Below are 24,255 nucleotides of genomic sequence, written 5' to 3'. Positions count from 1 at the left end.
CCTTTAAACTATATATACATTAATTCACATTAACGCGTATGTTAGAGAGGAACACATTCAATACGGACAAATATAGATCGGCTGGACTTCCACAGTCGAGTATCAGAAAGCTCTCATGGGATCGTAGTACCGAATTCTTATTTACAACAAAACCGAGCGAGACACAGTGGCGCCCTCTCGTGTGAATGTAAACTTTCTTGCTACGATTATGAACAGTATTGTTTAATATCAGTATTGTCCATCAATACATCTTGGACATCAAAGGTCTGGCCTCGCTTTTATTGCATCACCATACATCCACCAAATGCATTTATCATGCAGTAAATAGCTATTTGCAATAATAACACAAAGAAAAAGAAAACAGTAGTTGCCGAATATCAGAGTAAAAATCTCAATAAAAAGTAAATAAAATTTATTGGAGCCCAAAGCTAAGCAAAAGGTCAACCACGACAAAGCAAAAATTTTCATGCACTTTTCCAAAACACATTGAATATGTTTTATTTGAAATAAACATTGTGATTGTTCTGTAAGTAAGGGTTGATATTAATTTCATTTCTATGTAATATGAACTGTTTACTACTTTGAAGACACATAAGATTAATCATAAATATAAAAAATTAAAGCCTCATAAAAATAAATTATTAGAAACTGCTAAAAGAAAATCTTATTTGTATGATAAAGGCTGAGTGGTAAAATGTTAGACACCTTCACCACTTAGCCACTGACTGTGACCCAGAAATGGAGGGCTAATGGTAGAATATCAGACACATTAACCACTCAGCCACTGTGACCCAGAAATGGAGGGCTAATGGTAGAATATCAGACACCTTCACCACTCAGCCACTGTGACCCTGAGGTGGAGGGATAGTGGTAGAATGTCACACACCTTCACCACTCAGCCACTGTTACCCTGAGGTGGAGGGATAGTGGTAGAATATCAGACACCTTTACCACTCAGCCACTGTGATCCTGAGGTGGAGGGATAGTGGTAGAATATCACACACCCACTCACCACTCCGGTGAGCCACTGTGACCCTGAGGTGGAGGGATAGTGGTAGAATATCACACACCTTCACCACTCAGCCACTGTGACCCTGAGGTGGAGGGATAGTGGTAGAATGTCAGACACCTTCACCACTCAGCCACTGTGACCCTGAGGTGGAGGGATATTGGTAGAATGTCAGACACCTTCACCACTCAGCCACTGTGACCCTGAGGTGGAGGGATAGTGGTAGAATGTCAGACACCTTCACCACTCAGCCACTGTGACCCTGAGGTGGAGGGATAGTGGTAGAATATCAGACACCTTCACCACTCAGCCACTGTGACCCTGAGTGGAGGGATAGTGATAGAATGTCAGACACCTTCACCACTCCAGCCACTAGTGACCCTGAGGTGGAGGGATATTGGTTTTAGAATGTCAGACACCTTCACCACTCAGCCAACTGCCAACTGACCCTGAGGTGGAGGATAGTGGTAGATTATCACACTCCTTCACCACTCAGGCCCACTGTGACCCTGAGGTGGAGGGATAGTGGAAGAATGTTCAGAAAACCTTACCTTGTCCATATCACTATTTTGCAGAAGTTGGTCATCAAAGACTTGTTTGGTACCCATACCGTGGCCTGGACTGTGAGCACTGAGACAGACTACTTGTTTTTTCTATATAGAATTCAGATAATTCCATTAGATTTACCTCATACTCGAGATATACGCATCTGTTCATAATAATAGCTGGTTTTTATTGCCCGACGGGACATACAGACCATCTTAATTCCCAGTTAACTGTCATTTATTTGTAGAAGTTCAAAATCATCTGTAAAAAGAGTTCAATTGATTTTATTTGGGGACATACAGAACCATCTTAGTTAACTGGTCAAATCTCTACCGTATGCTTTGTTCCCAGTCATCATTTGATGGTAGTTTGGTGATATTTGTTCACTTCTATAGGATGATGCAAATCATCTATATTGTCACAAATTCAGTGAATTTCTGAGTTAACTTAGAAAATGAGGGCACCCTTACTAAGTTTCATTGTGGTATATTTTGTGACAAATTCTATGGACGAATTATGATAGTATGTCAGACACCTTTAACCACTCAGTCCTCCATATTTACGATATAGTTCTAAGGTGACATGTCAGTTTTTGAAGGTAGATGGGAAAAGCTGTAGTTCCAGGAAAAAAAACCAAAACAATTCATTGATGCGGCCCATTTTGCCATACATGGTACAATACTATTAGAAAGACTTGAATAGATGTTCTAATTGATGTTTTCTATATTTTCTTTGAACACCAAATAAATAAAGATATATATAATTTCAGATATATGTTTGCAGAACAAAAGAATACTTTTATTTAGAAAACACCAAATGTAAAACTCTAGCCATGTCCTAGAACTTCTCAACTGATAGTATTCTCAAATATAGTACTGTTCAGTCACATGACTAACTCTGGTTTGACTTCTAACCTAACTCCATACAATACAGTACTGTTACAGATCATACTACTCAAGAATCCCCCCCGTACTTCTATCCCCTAACTCCATACAATAATAATAGGTACTGTTCCAGGACAACATCTACTACTACAATTCCCCAGTACTTCAAACCTAACTTTCCAATATAGTACTGTTCAGAGCCAACATCTACTACGCCAGTACACCTAGTCCAAAGTACATGTTCACCTACTCTGTCCCCAGTGCTGCTGTCCCTAAAACCACCCTATATAAGTACTAGTCCCCATTACTTTCTATCCTTTTCTTGTCCTATCCATCATCACTTCAATACCAAGTCCCCCAGGTACTGTTCAGAACTCCATCCAATATAGCAACATCGACCTCAAGTCCCAGTACTTCTATCCTAACTCCATCCAATATAGTACTGTTCAGCCAACATCTACTACTCAAGTCCCCAGTACTTCTATCCTAACTCCATCCAATATAGTACTGTTCAGTCAACATCTACTACTCAAGTCCCCAGTACTTCTATCCTAACTCCATCCAATATAGTACTGTTCAGTCAACATCTACTACTCAAGTCTTCTATCCTAACTCCATCCAGTACTTACTATCAAGTCCCCAGTATCCTAACTCCATCCAATATAGTACTGTTCAGTCAACATCTACTACTCAAGTCTCCAGTACTTCTATCCTAACTCCATCCAATATAGTACTGTTCAGTCAACATCTACTACTCAAGTCCCCAGTACTTCTATCCTAACTCCATCCAATATAGTACTGTTCAGTCAACATCTACTACTCAAGTCCCCAGTACTTCTATCCTAACTCCATCCAATATAGTACTGTTCAGTCAACATCTACTACTCAAGTCCCCAGTACTTCTATCCTAACTCCATCCAATATATAGTACTGTTCAGTCAACATCTACTACTCAAGTCCCCAGTACTTCTATCCTAACTCATCCAATATATAGTACTGTTCAGTCAACATCTACTACTCAAGTCCCCAGTACTTCTATCCTAACTCCATCCAATATAGTACTGTTCAGTCAACATCTACTACTCAAGTCTCCAGTACTTCCATCCTAACTTCCGTCCAATATAGTACTGTTCAGCAACATCTACGACACAAGTCCCCAGTACTTCTATCCTAACTCCATCCAATATAGTACTGTTCAGTCAATATCTACTACTCAAGTCCCCAGTACTCCTTTGCTACAAGCATTCAATCTTCCAGCTATTGGCATCTATAGTTTTATTTTATGTCATTAAAGACATTCTCTGAACCTAGTGGAAGAAACCACATTATCTACCCTTTCTGCATTGACATAAAGTCATAGGTCTCTGCTGCAATGAAAAACAGCATATGCCTCTTGCTGCTGCCAAATAAAGTTTTGTTCGGAAAGACATCTTCACTCGAGATCATGACTGCCCCGCTTCTACAATAAAATGAGAACTTTTGCCCTGCTGCATTAAAAGAATATATCTGCTCAACCAAACTGATCCAAAGCTTAGAACAAAAGCTATATCTTCAATGATTGTAACTGCTGTTGAGAGAAGAAATGCCGCCAATATATTAATGCCCCTGCCTCATCATGAATTGGGACTGTACACGGCGCAACAGGACGGGACAAACATGAATAACACTGTGTAATCATGATTTCACGATGAAGGCAAAGCAAAAAGACGTCTAAAAGGCACCTTCATTGAAAACTTTTGTAAATGAGGACAAAAAAAATATAAGTTCTGTAGAAATTATTTCAACATTACGACCATAGAAAGCAACATCTTTCATCATTATCATCATCATAAAAGCCATTTTCACTGAAAGTAAAAGCGTTCTTAGTACCAGCATCGTATAAATGGTGTCATTACATACCAGTAATAGAGAGGGTTCCCATGGAACTTAAGACTAGATCAATATTTTAGTACTGCTGGCTCAAGTTCAAAGAGCAGTACATTTGCATTTTGAAGACTGTTCAATATACTATACAGTAATAGTAAGAATCCATATGTATGGAAATTGAATCAACTTTTGAAAAAGGCGTTTCTGAAATGATGCACATTTGAAAATCCTATGAAATTTGGTGGATATGCTGGCAGCTGTTTATCAGAAATGTACTGTAAGTAAAATTATAGGGATTCAATAGAGATGATTAAATTGATCATAGAGAAAAACAGGCAGATTTCTATACTAAAAGAAGACAGGCATGTCTGTGAAAGAAAAACATCCCACTAACTGTTAAATGTATGTCTGTAAAATTCTTGTACCTCAAACATTCGTTAAAGTAAATTGGGTTATACAGTAAAACACGCTCATAATGAACACGCTGACAACGAATTTACGGTTATAACGTAACAATTTTCATTCCCCAGCAGGGATAATATAAGATATCTGCAATATATAAATCTATGTTTATAACGAAGTGATTTTATTGGTCCCCTAAGGTTTGTTATAACCATATTTTACTGTATGTGGTTTAACATTCTTTCATGAAGTGTAATAGGACAGAAGAAAATGCAGCACCCACACTTGGGCTCGAACTTTGGACATCCGAACACTAACCAGATAGTCTCTGGTCACCAATGTACCAACCCAGTCAAGCCCTGCTACAGGAGAAATAAGCTCAGCAATGTAAACTTTAACCTTTTGGTAGTGACAGTAACCTTGACATTCTTTGATTAGCAGCAACCTCTGAGTAATGATGGTCATGTGTTTCTATAAATATATCTGACAATAACTAGCCAACTGAAGTTGTAAGTTCCAGACCTAGGTGAAACAACACATCTAAATAATAGTCACGTGGTTGTGTTTTTTCTCTTGGAACTCTGACTTTCCTACGTCACTAAATCCTGCTATATCCTATAATATCCTAAGATACTGTATGTTACCTGGTACTTCAAATTCGCAGGATCAATATTTTGCGGTTTCCTATATGGAGCATTCTTCGAACTATTATTGTTCTTAGGCACACCAAGCAATTTCAGAATATTTTGCTGGTGTTAAGAATTTGTGGATTTCAGTAAAAACGCAAATAAAGTGAAAATAAACCATCCACAAAAATAAAGTACTATAGGGTATACAGATGAAAAACACAAATAAACCAATCCGCATCCTGAAATTTACCACAAAACACATGACAGATAACAAATCTACAGAAATGCTTTAAAAAATTTAAAAATGTTTGATGACTGACAAAATGACAAAACCACCAGCTTCCGAAGCATTTCAATCAATACCACCGTAAAGATAAGGGTTTCTCTGTCTTCTCTCTCCTTCCATAAAAATAACACAGCATGTTTATACAATACTGACTTCACACTGTTCTCAGTTAAGTCGTGGAGTGAGTCATCAAAAAAGTTAGATTTTAAATGTGAATGTTGAACATTATCAATGCTATTTCGAAGAAATGATAAATGTGTCAAAACTGAACACGAAAGGTTAGGATGATTGATAAAAATATTTACAACAATTAATCTAAGGTAGTTTTTGACATTTTTCTACAAACATCTAATTTTAATTTTAAATAAACTATCCAAAATGTGAAAAAACTAATGCATATACACGTATAGAAAACAGAAAATGTCAAACACATCTATACAATAAGAAAAATCGTATTATAATGCATGACACTTTAAATATACAATTTATAAATTTTTTCATAAAATCCAAAATTATGAACATCTGTCGGTTATTTTTTTTTTCCTAAATCACAATTTAATATCTACGGGTGCAGCTATGGACAATTGATTAGAAATTCACACTTCAAGTATGGGAGATATGCTTTTAAAACATTTTTTTTTTTTAAATGAGTAAATATTAATTGCCAGGCAACAGCCCCGGCCATGACAGTCCACATGCACAAACAGCATTTTTATTCATAAATGATATGATGAACAACCAATCTGTTTTATACAAGTAGCTTTTCATCATTCAGAACATTGCAGTGGCCTAAATTTTTGGTGGCCTACAAAGCATACGTGTACAATATTTGACCCAATAAACATTTCTGTCCCTATAAACACCCTCTCTCTTTTTAAGAACTCAATATCACTTATCTCTATTGAATGCAGACTAAAACTATGAAAACTGTTTAGGTTTCCTATTTGATTAATTTTGCAAATTGATTATTAATGACTTCTTTTATGGAATAATTATGTGAAATGTTCAATCTAATTAAAATTAGACTTGTAATTCCGCTCCTCTACGATACTCTACGTTACGCTCCAATACAAGATCTAACGATGCCCCGTTCGAGGTCACCTCAGCATGCCCCCTATGGTTAGCCAATCAGCGGGTCGCCTACGGAATCTTCGGTGTCGTTGATTCATTCGGAAGTGTAAACGGATAATAGTACGTCGCGAGATGTTCCGATTCTAGGCCAGAGGTCATGCTGAGGTGACCACAAACGGGGCATCGTTTGATCTTGTATTGGAGCATAACGTAGAGTATCGCAGTGGAGCGAAATTACAAGTCTAATTTTAATAAGATTGGTGAAATGTTCGTCCAAATTTGGTCCATCTTAAGGTAGTTGGCTCGGCCGATTTTGAATGCGCATGGGCATCGTAAACCAGCACAATTGTCGTATATTTTTTTCGCAAAATAAATCCAAAAAAACACGTTATAATTTATCTGATTTGATCAGTAAAACTATACTATTGATAAATCAGTCAAATTACATGCAGGAAACGTGAATTTAAGAAAATATATTTCGTTTTACGACAATGATACGTACTTCCGGTTATGGCGGTCACTATCGACGCCAAGACCAGACGAGTGTGTGGTATGTTATTATCACGCTGAGTAGAGGCATTTGATAATAATTTAGGTCGTTTAAACCAAAAAGGTAGATTATTGAGACACACAGGAAGATGAGAGAATGATTTATTGCATATAAAACGGGGATTGGAAGTTTTATTGAAGGCCAAATCGCTACCGATGGCCGAGCAACAATCACAACAAATCCACTGACATGCATTAGGAAGACCACAAAAGCGGACACGGTAAGATATATTGATTATCTTTAAGCTTTAATCAAATTAAGCTAATAAATAATCCATATTTGGACCTAATTATTTTCGATCCTTCTCTAATATTTCAAGAAATTCAGTAGATCAACAGTCTGTTTATAACTTGCAGTCAGACAGTGTCGATTTCAGATATTTCTCTGCGTGTACTATATGTGCACTGCTTAGGGGGAAACAAGATATATTTGACAAAACTATACAAATGACATAAACAGATAAAAATACATGAGTGACATCAACATATTATCTACATTATATCCAGGTTAGATGTTGTTACATTTATGTATAGTACATACATGTATTTGTTATGTGTACATGTAAGCCTACATAAAGGGTATTCATGAGTGACACTTCGGGGCCAGCTACATAGTTCTATTACATATAATTGTAATATTCCATTATACATCACATCATTATAGAATTCACCATGTACAGTCACTTGTGCATGTTGCTTATTAGCATGTAACATACTTTTTTTTCTAAAATATTAAATTGATTTAGTTTTTTATCTAAATTAATAATCTTGTTTTTTAATTTATAGGTGTGACACATGTTGACATATGTAGCTGCTGACATTTTGTGATCTGCTAGCAGTTATCCAATATCCATGTTGTAAGTGATTTTCTGAGGAAGCTTTGTAAACATGCATGTGTACAAAAGTTGACATATGAATATGGGTTGATATCATAATTACATATTTGAATTGTGTCAATATGAAATTTTGAAATAAAATGAATGAATGAATTATATAAAGTGAACACAAGTTTAATCATGTGTCTGTGTAGGTTATATTGTCAATTACTGTTATATAATTATACTTTTCTACATTACCAAGTCATAATAAAAAGATACATGTTGGGTTCTATATTAATTTGACCTTACATTGTCATTTCATTGTATGTTTGATCGGTAGCATACTGGTCATGGACTTCAGTTTCAACATGAATATTCTTGATCCACAAATTCAAGATTTGAAGGGATAAAAATATTTATAAAAGAAATCTATTTTCTTCATGTACATCCTAGATAAAAAAAATGCCTGTCACAATGAATTCAAAATTTTGATAAAATGTACAATATACAGTGTATCCATTTACCATTTTTGTGTGGATTTTGTATAATTTCATATAATAGACCAGTACAATTTATGAGAATGATTAAATCGATAAAATTGTCATGTAACAAACCCATCTTTATTTTTATCAGGATTCAGGATTTCGAGGAGAGATTGGCAGAAGAGGGACAATACAAGAGCACTTTCACCTGTTGTTTGTAGAGGTGTGTTATATTTGAAAACAATCTATTTGGTCAAAATCATACAAAAGGCAGCAATCTGTAAATATATATATGTACGTATGTAGTGCCCCCCCTCCCACCCTTAAGCGCCACTCCCTTTTCTGAAAAACAGTTGAAGTTGTAAAAATGCTCCCATACTACTTGTGATTTGTATTCCATTTTGCATGATCTTGCAAGTCTTTTACATGTGAATCAAGACATAAGAATGCGTCTCAAAGGATAAAAGGCACATATGGATGCTTACTGAGACAGATTAACTTGTTTTTGAGCCATCAGTATCCTGTTACATGTACCTATTGTATAATGATGTCCCTTGATTGAATTTTAGGACACTGCTCCATGATTGGTAAATAAACTGACCATGTCACCAACTGCAAACTGTGATAAGGAACACTATGTCTGTGCTTTCAAAAGAAGTTGAACTGTTGTTCCTGTCTGCATATGTTGAGAACTGAATCTGCAGCTTTCAGGGGGACATAACTCAAGCCTTGTGCACTGCAGCTAATTATGGAAATATGTTTACAGAAACTATTAAGAGATGTCTTAGTTGATTGAGTGTTGCTGGTAATCATTCAACATTCAGTGTTGAAAGATTGATTTCTTCATGGATATTAGAAACAAAACATTATGATTAAATGTTGGATTTTTAGTCTGTAATCTATGATATGTATAGATAATACATTTAATATCAATGTGATAAAGTTTTAATACTAATCTTTCCTTTGTCAGAACTTTTTCTGAATTTATTGTAAAAGTTTCATTATGTCATATTTGTGATTATGTCAATTTCAACTTCTCAATGAGCAGAACATCTATCTTATATATATATTAATTATGCATGCTCAAGTTCTGTTCTTTCTTTCATTTTTGAATAAATCAAATATTACAGGAATTGATGTTGTTAATCATTCATTTAAGGATACAAACTTTTAATAAATTTTAAAAGATGTTTTTTTATAAAAGATAATCTATAAAATGATGTTGCATCAGAGACTGGATACCAATTTGCTATTGTGCTTTGTCTGTTGTCATCATAGAGTGCCATTACATGTTTTTTTCTGAATATTTGTTATTTACTTGCTTCTATTAGATTTTTATGTGGAATTTCTTATGGTTTTTTAAGTTTGATTTTATTTAATTTCCTTTAAGCAGCCAGGGGCATTAAGGTATGTACCAGGTTTAGGAAATGGAGGGAAGACATAGTACATTGATAAAAATCACTGACCTCCAAACAGGTATCTTGGAAGTCATGTGACAAAAGACCTCAGTCCTGTTATCAGTGGTTGTTTTACATATATATAAAATTTACATTCATATATCCCCTTGATGCTAATAATTTAATATAAAAATTGAGATCTTTGATTAAAATAACTTAGAAACCACAAAATTTGAGCATTCCTGTGTATGAAAATGCAATTGTATTGCAATGAAGTATTCAGTTATGTGAAGGGGGAATATTTGAAAGTGGTTGCTAGGGTACACAACCTTTTCATAGAGTACTTTTTCATCACAAAATTGTTTTAGTTATGAAAATTTATGAATGTCTCAAAGAAAAACTTTTGTCTAAATGCTATAAATATCAAATAACTTTGAATAGAATGCAAAATTGAATCCAGGTAAGACTTTTGTATAGAATACTGCTTGGTTGCTATGCAACGGTTGGTTACTAACAAAAGTTAACCAAAATATAGTTTTTCATTGAAAAACAAATATTTTTATCATCTTTACATGCATAACATGTCTTTATCAGAAAAAATATACATTAGGTTACATTCAAATGTACACAACAACCCTATTTATACATTTTAGAAAAATGTTGCTAAGGAAAACGGTTGCTATGGATTTAACATCCAATAACTTTTTTCTTTGGACAATGACATGCCATTTTCTCATCATTTTTATAAAGATATGGATGTCCTCTGCAAAATGAGCATCTTTGGAAAAAAAAGTTAATTATTCCTTCATATATTTTTATCATGTTAAAATGGACAACTCATTTTGCTATATATCAGTACTGAAAAATGAGGGAAACGTTGCCATGGAGACACTTTTTAAATCGACGCTAGGAAACAATTAATACATTGATTTATGTTTTATATTTATTAATAGTCACATGACATCCATACAAATACATTAAAGTAAGAACAAATGAAAAAATCTTATATTTCCATATAATTTTATTGCATTACATTTACCAAGTACATGTCCAGTTGTGCTATATTTCTGCGCAAAGGTTTGGTTAAGTCGTTGTCAAGGTAACACTTTTCAAACGAGGCTAGCAAAAAAACTAGCACAATGACACACACTTTTTTGTCCATTTTTTGACACAGCATGACCATACAATTAAAAATATCTATAAATGAAAAAAAGTTAATTACTTTCAAACGGTCGAGCCCAGCTACCTTAAAGGCGCCTTTTTGTTTCTTCAACTTTTAAGCACCTTGGACACTTATTGGGTAGTGGACACTTATTGGGGTAGTGGACACTTATTGAGTAGTGGACACTTATTGGGTAGTGGACACTATTGATAGTGGGACACTTATTGAGTAGTGGACACTTATTGGGTAGTGGACACTTATTGGGTAGTACACTTATTGGGTAGTGGACACTTATTGGGTAGTGGACACTTATTGGGTAGTGGACACTTATTGGGTAGTGGACACTTATTGGGTAGTGGACACTTATTGGGTAGTGGACACTTATTGGGTAGTGGACACTTATTGGGTAGTGGACACTTATTGGGTAGTGGACACTTATTGGGTAGTGGACACTTATTGGGTAGTGGACCTATTGGGTAGTGGACACTTATTGGGTAGTGGACACTATGGGTAGTGGACACGTATTGGGTAGTGGACACGTATTGGGTAGTGGACACTTATTGGGTAGTGGACACTTATTGGGTAGTGGACACTTATTGGGTAGGTGGACACTTATTGAGTAGTGGACACTTATTGAGTAGTGGACACTTATTGGGTAGTGGACACTTATTGGGTAGTGGACACTTATTGGGTAGGACACTTATTGGGTAGGTGGACACTTATTGGGTGTAGTGGACACTTATTGGGTAGTGGACACTTATTGAGTAGTGGACACTTATTGGAGTAGTGGACACTTATTGGGTAGTGGACACTTATTGGGTAGTGGACACTTATTGGGTAGTGGACACTTATTGGGTAGTGGACACTTATTGGGGTAGTGGACACTTATTGGGTAGTGGACACTTATTGGATAGTGGACACTTATTGGGTAGTGGACACTTATTGGGTAGTGGACACTTATTGGGTAGTGGACACTTATTGGAGTAGTGGACACTTATTGGTAGTGGACACTTATTGGGTAGTGGACACTTATTGGGTAGTGGACACTTATTGGGTAGTGGACACTTATTGGGTAGTGGACACTTATTGGGTAGTGGACACTTATTGGGTAGTGGACACTTATGGGGTAGTGGACACTTATTGGGTAGTGGACACTTATTGGGTAGTGGACACTTATTGGGTAGTGGACACTTATTGGGTAGTGGACACTTATTGGGGTAGTGGACACTTATTGAGTAGTGGACACTTATTGGGGTAGTGGACACTTATTGGGTAGTGGACACTTATTGGGTAGTGGACACTTATTGGGTAGTGGACACTTATTGGGTAGTGGACACTTATTGGGTAGTGGACACTTATTGGGGTAGTGGACACTTATAAGGTAGTGGACACTTATTGGTGGACACTTATTGGGTAGTGGACACTTATTGGGTAGTGGACACTTATTGGGTAGTGGACACTTATTGGGTAGTGGACACTTATTGGGTAGTGGACACTTATTGGGTAGTGGACACTTATTGGGTAGTGGACACTTATTGGGTAGTGGACACTTATTGGGGTAGTGGACACTTATTGGGGTAGTGGACACTTATTGGGTAGTGGACACTTATTGGGTAGTGGACACTTATTGGGTAGTGGACACTTATTGGGTAGTGGACACTTATTGAGTAGTGGACACTTATTGAGTAGTGGACACTTATTGGGTAGTGGACACTTATTGGGTAGTGGACACTTATTGGGTAGTGGACACTTATTGGGTAGTGGACACTTATTGGGTAGTGGACACTTATTGGGTAGTGGACACTTATTGGGTAGTGGACACTTATTGGGTAGTGGACACTTATTGGGTAGTGGACACTTATTGGGTAGTGGACACTTATTGGGTAGTGGACACTTATTGGGGTAGTGGACACTTATTGGTGACACTTATTGGGTAGTGGACACTTATTGGGTAGTGGACACTTATTGGGTAGTGGACACTTATTGGGTAGTGGACACTTATTGGGTAGTGGACACTTATTGGGTAGTAGACACTTATTGGGTAGTGGACACTTATTGGGTAGTGGACACTTATTGGGTAGTGGACACTTATTGGGTAGTGGACACTTATTGGGTAGTGGACACTTATTGGGGTAGTGGACACTTATTGGGTAGTGGACACTTATTGGGTAGTGGACACTTATTGGGTAGTGGACACTTATTGGGGTAGTGGACACTTATTGGGTAGTGGACACTTATTGGGTAGTGGACACTTATTGGGTAGTGGACACTTATTGGGTAGTGGACACTTATTGGGTAGTGGACACTTATTGGGTAGTGGACACTTATTGGGTAGTGGACACTTATTGGGTAGTGGACACTTATTGGGTAGTGGACACTTATTGGGTAGTGGACACTTATTGGGTAGTGGACACTTATTGGGTAGTGGACACTTATTGGGTAGTGGACACTTATTGGGTAGTGGACACTTATTGGGTAGTGGACACTTATTGGGTAGTGGACACTTATTGGGTAGTGGACACTTATTATGGGTAGTGGACACTTATTGGGGTAGTGTGACACTTATTGGGTACACTTATTGGGTAGTGGACACTTATTGGGTAGTGGACACTTATTGGGTAGTGGACACTTATTGGGTAGTGGACACTTATTGGGTAGTGGACACTTATTGGGTAGTGGACACTTATTGGGTAGTGGACACTTATTGGGTAGTGGACACTTATTGGGTAGTGGACACTTATTGGGTAGTGACACTATTGGTAGTGGACACTTATTGGGTAGTGGACACTTATTGGGTAGTGGACACTTATTGGGTAGTTAGTGACACTTATTGGGTAGTGGACACTTATTGGGTAGTGGACACTTATTGGTAGTGGACACTTATTGGGTAGTGGACACTTATTGGGTAGTGGACACTTATTGGGTAGTGGACACTTATTGGGTAGTAGACACTTATTGGGTAGTGGACACTTATTGGGTAGTGGACACTTATTGGGTAGTGGACACTTATTGGGTAGTGGACACTTATTGGGTAGTGGACACTTATTGAGTAGTGGACACTTATTGGGTAGTGGACACTTATTGGGTAGTGGACACTTATTGGGTAGTGGACACTTATTGGGTAGTGGACACTTATTGGGTAGTGGACACTTATTGGGTAGTGGACACTTATTGGGGTAGTGGACACTTATTGGGTAGTGGACACTTATTGGGTAGTGGACACTTATTGGGTAGTGGACACTTATTGGGTAGTGGACACTTATTGGGTAGTGGACACTTATTGGGTAGTGGACACTTATTGAGTAGTGGTGACACTTATTGGGTAGTGGACACTTATTGGGTAGTGGACACTTATTGGGTAGTGGACACTTATTGGGTAGTGGACACTTATTGGGTAGTGGACACTTATTGAGTAGAATACAACATATTATGTATATATGATGACATATGACAACATGACAGATATTTCCCAAAGTTCTACAAAATTAATGAAAATTTTAATTCAAATTAAGCCCATTGTATTATGAGAATATTCTTTGAAATACTAAAAATTTCTAATTCAAATGAGACCCCTTTATATATATCAGATACTCAGAGTGTTTAATGAAATTCTTCAATCATTATTAGGTAATTCTTTACAAGTAAACAACCACCGATGACAAGCCCCGAACATAAAACTCCATCTACAAAGTAAGGTTATCTAAGTTCAAAGGAAACATGACAAAATCACTACTATATCAAACTTGAGTTGCTTGGCTACAGAATCTCGGATTATACAAATAAATCAAACAAAAACAACCAAAAATAAAAATTAACATGCGTATAATATGATAAAGTGTCAAACTGACCGGTGAAGTGAGTAGGCCTCACTGATAAAGAAGAGACAAAATAAATAACAACACCAATCTGTGGAGACTTACCTTCCGGGGCTGAACCTGGCATCAGGAAATCAGATAATATTATTGCTCTATAATATACGTCCATATCAAAATGAACATCCTCCCCACTAACATTATATAGTCATATTGGTCCTCCCTACCTTTCTACGGTCAGACCTGTGCAAACGGACATTTATATCAAAGAGAATAGCTTGCATACCTTTATATGGATGGGCCAATAGAAATTGTATTCACAAACAACCATCCTAACCCTACCTTTCCAAAGCAGCCCTGTTCAAATGAGGCAAATAAGAGATATATATAATACAGTTAATTGCATTACATTGTTAAATCTCAAACTATGTCCCTTTAGACATGTTTTTCTGTAGTGTTGTGCGATTTTCCAAGTGAGGTGTCTTTAAACAAGTTTTCTGTAGTGTTGTGAGATTTCTAAGTGTGACCTCTCTATACAGGTTTTCTGTAGTGTTGTGAGGTCTCTTAATGTGGTTCCTTTAGACAGGTTTTCTGTAATGTTGTGAGGTCTCTAAATGTGGTCCCTTTAGACAGGTTTTCTGTAGTTTTGTTAGGTCTCTAAATGTGGTCCCTTTAGACAAGTTTTTTTGTAGTGTTATGAGGTCTCTAAATTTTGTCTCTTTAGACAGGTTTTCTGTAGTGTTGTGAGGTTTCTAAATGTGGTCCGTTTAGATAGGTTTTCTGTAGTATTGTGTGTTCTCTAAATGTGGTCCCTTTAGACAGGTTTTCTGTAGTTTTGTTAGGTCTCTAAATGTGGTCCTTTTAGACAGGTTTTCTGTAGTGTTGTGAGATCTCTAAATGTGGTCCCTTTAGACAGGTTTTCTGTAGAGTTCTGAAATCTCTTAGTATACATGTGGTTTCTTTAGATAGTTTTTTTTGTAGTGTTGTGAAGTCTCTCAATGTGGTCCCTAAAGACAGGTTTTCTGTAGTGTTGAGAGGTCTATAAATCTTGTCCCTTTAGACAGGTTTTTGTATTGTTGTGAGGTCTTTAAGTGTGACCTCTTTAGACAGGTTTTCTATAGTGTTGTGAGTTCTCTAAATCTGGTCCCCTTAGACAGAATAGAATTTCTGTAGTGTTGTGAAATCTCTAAATGTGACCTCTTTAGACAGGTTTTTCTGTAGTGTTGTGAGAAAAGTGGTTTCTTAGGTGACTATATAGTATATACAAAGTCCTAAAAAGCTGTGTTTATGCAAGGATAAAGACCAGTATACTTAGAGCTATAGATGCCGTGATGATGCGCTATACCACCATTTAACATCGACCAATCAATACGACTTGCTCACTTACAGCATTCTACATGTTAGCGAAACCCTCGGGAAATCCAGATCCTAGATAGAAGGCCATATTTATAGCTCCGTCGGGGACTGTAATTGCCGTGATGATTTTAATCACTTAGCTAAGAAAAACTCATTTTTCAGCATATTCTTTTTCTCCTCAACAAGTTCCTAGTAAACTCATGCATGTTCGAAATATGAACCAACATTGTGTTCATAATAAAGCGAAGGATTCTATATCATACCATAACACTTAAGCATGCAATAAATTGATTACTTTCTGTATCATTGCTGCTACTGAAATTTAATACCAACGTTTTATTAAAGTTTTATAATACAACTCTGGTAGAAGCTTTTATGAACATGTCAATTGATGTTTTAATAACATGAGCAAATTTTACAAGTCGACATTTACCCGTCAGGACTTTGACATTTACATGGCCATCGTATGAAACAAACCACATAATGAAAATTACCTCATAAAGTGGAGATCATAATAGATCATAAATGTTACCATGGTTACGATCAAGACAATTAGCTAATACTTATTACTCTGGTTATCGTATTAATTTTACATTTACCTTTTGAATGCAAAGAAGCCAAGTGACTTTAATTTTCATCTGATTGCAATTTATACACACCATACTATTATTGTAAAAACAGTTATGGACTTTTTGTGGGTTAATATGAGGAATTGTTAACCTAAGAAGACAGGAATTCCCTATTCTGTATATTTTCCAACATTTACCTTTATCTGTTCTGTAAAATGAAGCCTACTGCCTCACTGCCTTTTGCTTGCATCGCACGTCACACTATTATTGCAGATATATACTTATTGACTTTTTATGAGTTAATATGTGGAATTATTAACCTGTGAATGTAGGAATTATGTTACTATTTCTAACCCAGGTTACCAGATTTTGTGACGTTCACTCTATTTAAGGAAATATTGTTTAGTATCTCAACAAATTTATGCAATATGTCTGTTAACGAGAGCCTTTCACCTGTGTTACACCTGTTTGACACACAAACCTACCACCTGTAATGATCTCACTATCATCTATAACAATATCTCACCTGTGTTCCTGTCCATCCTCTGTTGACAGATCCGGTGTGGCCGGAAAGTCACGCTTCAGTAAGCCAGTGGTCAGTTTCAGCAGTGACTGTAAATACACAAAACACATTTCTATGATACAAATTACATATTTCACTAATGATACAAATACCACCCTTTTAAAGCATTTGAAGCAGTCATCTATGTTAAACATTTGATATTTTGAAGAGAATTATCTCCCCTTTTACGTTATCATTTCTTTACTGTTTTATCTTCCTTTAAAACTTCATCTTTTTCCAACTGTTACATCTGCAAACAGATTCTCCCATTAATATTTTGATTTGATTTTTGATTATTTCCCTTTCAAATTTGATAAATTATCTCTCTTTAAAGCTAAATCTGTAAACTGCAGTTATCTCCCTTTAAAAATAATCTATTACAACTACAATATATAGCAGTTTTCTCCTCTTCATTACTGAATTAACTCATGGCAGTTTATATTTTTTTGATACACAAAACAGTTTCCCAAACAACAATTTTCGTGTGACTAGACAAGGGCCAAAAAAATAAATTATTCTCTTCCTTCAATGCAGACAAACTCTAATGAAAATGTCATCTCATTTCCATATCTTACAGAACGACGAATTGTAGAAAACCTCAAGATTAGAATGGTCACAATTGAATCCAAAATGTCTTTATAATGTTATTTCTCTGTAAACTGATCAGTTGGTATTGAAAGACAGTTTGTGTTTCTTCAGGGTCTCCTAACTTCTTTACCAAAGACTGAGGACATGACTGCTAGTGGCAGAGGAATATCAGACAAATAATTTTATGGACCAATCCAGTTCCAATGTAAAGACAGTACTAGCTATCGTAACAAGAAAATTCTGTGAATTACCATCCCCAAGGGTAAGGAAAATGAACTCATCAGAGAATTGTTTGCTTTGATACAAATAAAAGGTCACAATGACCAAAATAAATTGTATTTGCTAAATAATTTATCGTCCATTTCACCTTAGTGACCAATGAGCCCTAGCAATTGTTCTAGTGACAAGATTTATTCACCCCTAAAAATTTACAATGAACTGTTCCAATCCTTGGATAAGAAGAGTTCAAGTTGGTCTTTATGGGTGAATAAAGTAAGTACCGTATTCGACCCAATAAGCCCCTAGGGCGCTTAAAAAATTGAAAAAAATGAAAAGGTGCTAATAAGACGAAATTATTGCAAATCTATACAGTTGAGTGTAGTTTTGATCTATATTTATGCCTGGACAATTGAAATTGAGGCCTCAAAAAGGGGGATTGGCGCTTATAGGGACATGGGCGCTAATTGGGTCGAATAAGGTATATGAAAGATTAGTACATCACGTGACAGAATACTGGATTCTGATTGGCTACACACATGGGTACTATTTGCAATAGTGCTCGGGCAAGCGGGCACATGACGTCATTATAACGTTGCACTTCGACCAAGACGTCAAGATGGCGGACAGGCTGTTGTGTCCGGGGATGGAAGCAAATGTTGCTTTTCTACAGAAGACAGTTCACTAATGTTCTAAATTGATCTACTTTTAATTTCCATGAAGCTGAATCCCGTTTTTATAGAATCCCATATTTCTGCGACAATTCATATGTTATAGATTTAATGTAACAACGTGATGCGGAAATGGAGATAGCGTTGGGAGCTGGGTCGCTTGACGTGCTTCTGTTACGATGACATGAAAAACAGTCTCATGTCAGGGTGATGTACTAAACCCACTATGGCCTGGTTGAGAGGGCACTATTGCCTCATAGTATTGTCTCATGATGGGATACTATTCCATCCCTCGACAAAACTATGAGGCAATAGTGCCCTCTCAACCAGGCCATAATAGATAAATATATACTGATGGATACTGATATCTGTGGATAACCTCTGAAATGGGTGACATAAATTAGTATTTATGGAAGGTACCTTACAATGCACGTCCCCAACTAGATAATGTCTGTTAGACTTCAAGTGCTCGAAAACTTCTTCCTAGAACCCAAACTTTCTGTACAATATGCATCGATAAGGGTGGTGCTATGAGATATTTCGCACATAACACATAATTAGATAGTTACACACAGGAATGTAACTGTTGGAAAAAAATCCTCTACAATTGAAAATGAAAGTAGAACTTTCTAGCCATCCATGTGTGATGTATACAGTGCATGTTATTTATAGGTTAGTTTACAAGTTCGAATAAATTGTACATAATAACCTGCAGATATACTTACAAGTCTAAATGAAATAACTGAAATATATAATAGGAGATATTAGCTGAATAACACTACAAATGTCATTAGCCAGTACCAAAGGTTATACCCGTTTCCTTCCTTTCGTTTATTGAATATGATATAAACCTAATTTACATTCTATTGTTGCAGAAGTTTCCAAAAGTTGATGAGATGCTAAGAGTATCGTGACCGATATTAGCATTTGTTTACTACACCGCTTGAAGTTTACACAAAACCAATGTGTTTAGCACTGTCTAATATCAATATTGTTATTGACTGAAATATTGCTGACAGGTATCTCTTAATATTGATTTTTAAACGGTTTGTGTGTCACAAAATCACAGGAAAATCATTTAAACATGACAAGACTTCTGGTATTGCATGCACAGTTAGAATCTTTGGGTGTACACAAACTCCACACCTGACAACGAAAACATTAGTACAAGAGTATACACATGCACTGATTAGTACAAGAGTATACACATGCACTGATCAGAACCAATGAGATTTTCTGTAATCTTTAACATTCTTGACTCTTATTTGGTCGTATATGGTAAAAGCCTAATAGGGATCAAGCATGAAATGTCCCAAAAGTGTATTAAAGATAAACCTAGAGGTGTTCCCAATGGGGCTATTAAACAGCATTAACTCTGACATCTCTTTGTATCTCCTCTACCTTTACCATTGACCAAACAAACTAAAAACGGAACTAATAAGGAAGGTTTATAAAGGGGCTCTGGTAGAGATAACGGAATAGCAACAAAACGTTATCTTGGCTACAAAAAACACAACTGTTCAGTTACAAGAATGTAACATTCATTGACAGTAAAGATGTAAATAGCCTCAGAGCAACTTGGGGACAGAGAATTGATAATCGATTAAAAACTATTTATCTCCGTCACAGAAAGGAACATCTGCCCAATTCTCTGTTTCTGATTTCAGTTTACGATGAATCTGTACAACGAATCTGTGCCTATAGAACACAAACAGATGAAACTGTATCAGAATTAATCTATATAATAGCTTCTGGTTATCTCTGTCGAACACAAAATCAGCTTGACTTCTTATTTTGCTTTCTCAAAGAGAAGAGATGAAATGTTCTTGTGTAATAGCTACAATGGCCAGGAAAAGCTGACAGCACAACAGGGGTCATTTATGGACATTGCAAGGGGTTTGTATTGGAACAAAGTCAGAGCACTCCGAAGGAAAACCACTGACCTACATACTTGTCACCCAGAGGTGGAGGTCTAATTGTAGAAAGTCTGAAGCAATCAGCCACTGTAAACCAGACATGGAGGGCTAGTAGTAGAATGTCAGAACCCTTAACCACTCAACCACTGTGACCCAGAGATACGGGTTAGTGGCAGAATGTTGGACTCCTTAACCACTTAGCCACTGTGACCTAGAGGTAGAGGACTAGTGGTAGAATGTCGAACCCCTAAACCACTCAGACACTGTGACCCAGAGGCAGAGGACTAGTGGTAGAATGTCAGACACTTTAACCACTTAGCCACTGTGACCCAGAGGTAGAGGACTAGTGGTAGAATGTCAGACACTTTAACCACTCAGACACTGTGACCCAGAGGTAGAGGACTAGTGGTAGAATGTCGAACCCCTAAACCACTCAGACACTTTGACCCAGAGGTAGAGGACTAGTGGTAGAATGTCAGACCCTAAACCACTCAGACACTGTGACCCAGAGATAGAGGACTAGTGGTAGAATGTCAGACACCTTAACCACTCAGCCACTGAAACCGAAAGGTTGAGGATGTTTCTCCTTGCCCATTCAATAACAGAAAACAAAACAGAGAATAAGATATGGCAGGAAGACGTGTATCACAGAAGGCACAGGAAATTGTATGTTGTAACTTTAATAGATTTTGGCACCTAATATGTTGAATTGTCAGATATATCACACCAGAAAACAAACAAATTTTCATGATTATCGCCAATAAAGTGACAGCTTAGCAAAACAACCGCAGACGGCACGGAACACAATTCCCAAAATTTGGTTGAAAACGTATCACAGACCAAGAGAAATCAATGAAAAGCCAATTTTGTGCCTGCATATGTGTTAATCTACGAAATTACTCCAACTTCTCTCATTAAATCAACTTTTAAAATAACACGAATAATCATTGATATACCATGTCAGTCCTACAAATCCCGAGTGCGCTGTTAGATGTGGGACTAGATCAATACCAACGCCCTGAGATCACAACCACTGATAATAACAATTTCTACAAGCCGACAAAATGATCTATAGACGAGCCCTCCTAAACCATTGATTTAGGGCCAAGAAATGTGTAAACTTCATCCTTTTCAAAAGTTTCCCAAACAGAGGCTGTATAAAATTGATTATTGACAGAAATGTGCGCCATTCATTATTTAAACTCGCACGGGGCTCCTAATGTTTGCTTGCAGCCATAGTTTGGGCTGTAACTAGTACAAATAGTTTACTTAACAGCAGATAATAGGGAAGATAATACATCAAACAATACACTTATAGTAACAATTTATCTAGTTTTGGTGGAAAATTATAACAAACTTCCCACTTTATTTCACTTGTGCCTCCATCGATAGTCCCAATTTGTTTGATGAAAAAAACGCTCGATATACATGATCTAGCTCCTGATAATCTGATTCCCATTCACCCCTAAAGAAACATTTAGACTCTCCTAAATCAAGGTCTAGAACAGTCCATTATGAAATTTCAGCGGTGAATGAGTTATGAATGATTAAGAAAAACAGAATTTCTGTAATCCGGGTAAACACAGATAAAAATTACTTAACTCATTAACCATCACTGTATATCATATGTATTACATGAAATCGGTTTCCTTGCCGCTGTGAAACCAAAAATATCTGAACAACAAAATTTTCTCTTTAAATTGGCTATAATAATGAATATTTCTATTCATGAAATGCTTTGAAAACTCTAAACCACATGAGGAAATAAAGTACAGTAAAACCTGCCTAAGTGACCACCTCTGTATTAAGACCACCTCTGTAATAAGACCATCTGCCTATTAAGACCACTTTCCTAATGGTCATTTATAACAGAATTTTAGTTTGTTGATGGAGGAAAGCCAGAGTATCCGGAGAAAAACCACCAACCAGTGGTCAGTACCTAGCAAAGAAAGATTCTTGCTATACTTTAACATCTTTTTTTAGTGTTTTTCATGAAAGAAATAGAGTGCTAAAATGTGATTGCCTTTGTGATTGTAACTTCTGTATGTTGTGAAAACAGCTATGATGGTGATTGTGGGATTTTCATCATTGCACAACTTGTTTAAGATCCTGTTTTTGCTTAAAATTTGTGCCAAATCCTTTCATCGTTTTGGTTAAAAGTCAAAGTGAAATTTGATTATGCCAAAAATAAGTACATTTTAAGTACCCACATAAACATGCCATGTTGTTCAGTATCAAATTGAAGAGCAATTACATTCAGTAGTCCCTGAGATACTAAAACTACAATACAACAAAATACTTTCTCTTCTTCTGAGGTCAGGATACCAGCCAAATTAAGAGTATATTATATATGTACTTTCGTACCGAAAAACGCACACTATTTCAAATTAGACTAAGCCCGCAAGGAGCATGTTTATGAAGAACCTCTCCAATTGTCTACAAGTTAAAGGAAATGTACATTAAGTACCGTTGAAAACCAGAACTTTACTGTTGCCAATTGCTTTTAATATGACCTCTGAGTTTTACATTAGGAATACAAATTGGTATATCAGTAAACCAGCCTTAATCTCCATAGTAACAATAATCGTTTTATCTGTATTCTTTGGCAGGTTCTTGAGATGAAAACAACTGAATCTACCTAAACCACAAAACTTTTGAAAACTGTAATTTTGTCTTGAGTGATACAAAAACTTGTCTGTTTTAAAGATGCTCCACCGCCGACAGAGCACAAATGATATTCATCACTCGAACAGTAATTGGTGTTTAATCGTGTATATATATTTCAAATTAACACAAAAAATAATATGAAATAATCTATTTTGCCTTTGGTTCATACGCAATCAGCACTTTATTCCATATAGGATAGATTGCCACTGAATTTTTTCGGGATGCAATTAATTGTTTTTTGTAATTTTAACTTGAAGTAAAATTAGAAGTACAAACCTTCAATGATGGTAATGGTGTAAAGTAAGTAACTTTTGTAACTGAATCGTCCCCTTCTGTTTTGATAGCCAAAAAATTCAATTTGTCAGCGTTAGAGCATCTTTAAACATTAATCAAAAGGCATCAGAAAGTAAAAGCTCTCATAACACAAGCAATAAATATTTACGCAACATTAGATGATTTTCTTTTACTCTAAAGGACTAATGATAAGTAAATCATATTGTACTGGTCACTGAAATGTTACACAAAGTATTTATTAGTTTTGCAATATTAATATTTACATAAATCATTTTCACATAGCATATTAAATTAACGAGCAAATTTTTTCCAAATCCTAGGAAATCTGCAAACACATTCTCCTCCAGTTTCTAAATCCAAGAAAGTGCTTTTCCAGGAAAAATTACTTGATTTAAACACTGTCAAAAACAGCATTCAAAATTTATATCTTATGTCAATAGCTAATGCCTTATTAGGGCACGAACCCTTATTAGAAGAGATACAGTACACGTGAGCCTATCTCT

The 24,255-nt window shown here is 36.3% G+C and overlaps 1 protein-coding gene across 6 annotated transcripts in view; it reads right to left on the bottom strand.

Annotated features, from left to right (window-relative positions):
* The window catches only part of LOC138328483 (protein nervous wreck-like), an 83,237-nt gene that overhangs the window by 22,458 nt on the left and 36,524 nt on the right, over window positions 1–24,255 (bottom strand). For 5 of the 6 annotated variants that reach the window (XR_011209216.1, XM_069275304.1, XM_069275303.1 and 2 more), the window contains exons 4-5: window positions 17,365–17,450; window positions 15,022–15,036 (exon numbers count right to left, since the gene is read on the bottom strand). Coding sequence is in view for 5 of the 6 variants with exons in the window: in XM_069275304.1 (XP_069131405.1) it covers window positions 15,022–15,036; window positions 17,365–17,450 (101 nt within the window). In the remaining variant the exon portion in view is untranslated. The remainder of the gene's footprint in view (window positions 1–15,021; window positions 15,037–17,364; window positions 17,451–24,255) is intronic. The other variant, XM_069275305.1, reaches the window with a different exon arrangement.

The sequence above is a fragment of the Argopecten irradians genome, chromosome 7 (genome assembly GCF_041381155.1).
Source record: "Argopecten irradians isolate NY chromosome 7, Ai_NY, whole genome shotgun sequence".
Taxonomy (NCBI): Eukaryota; Metazoa; Mollusca; class Bivalvia; order Pectinida; family Pectinidae; genus Argopecten; species Argopecten irradians.
Note: the sequence above shows the minus strand (reverse complement) of the source record. Positions and strands in the feature narration are given on the sequence as shown.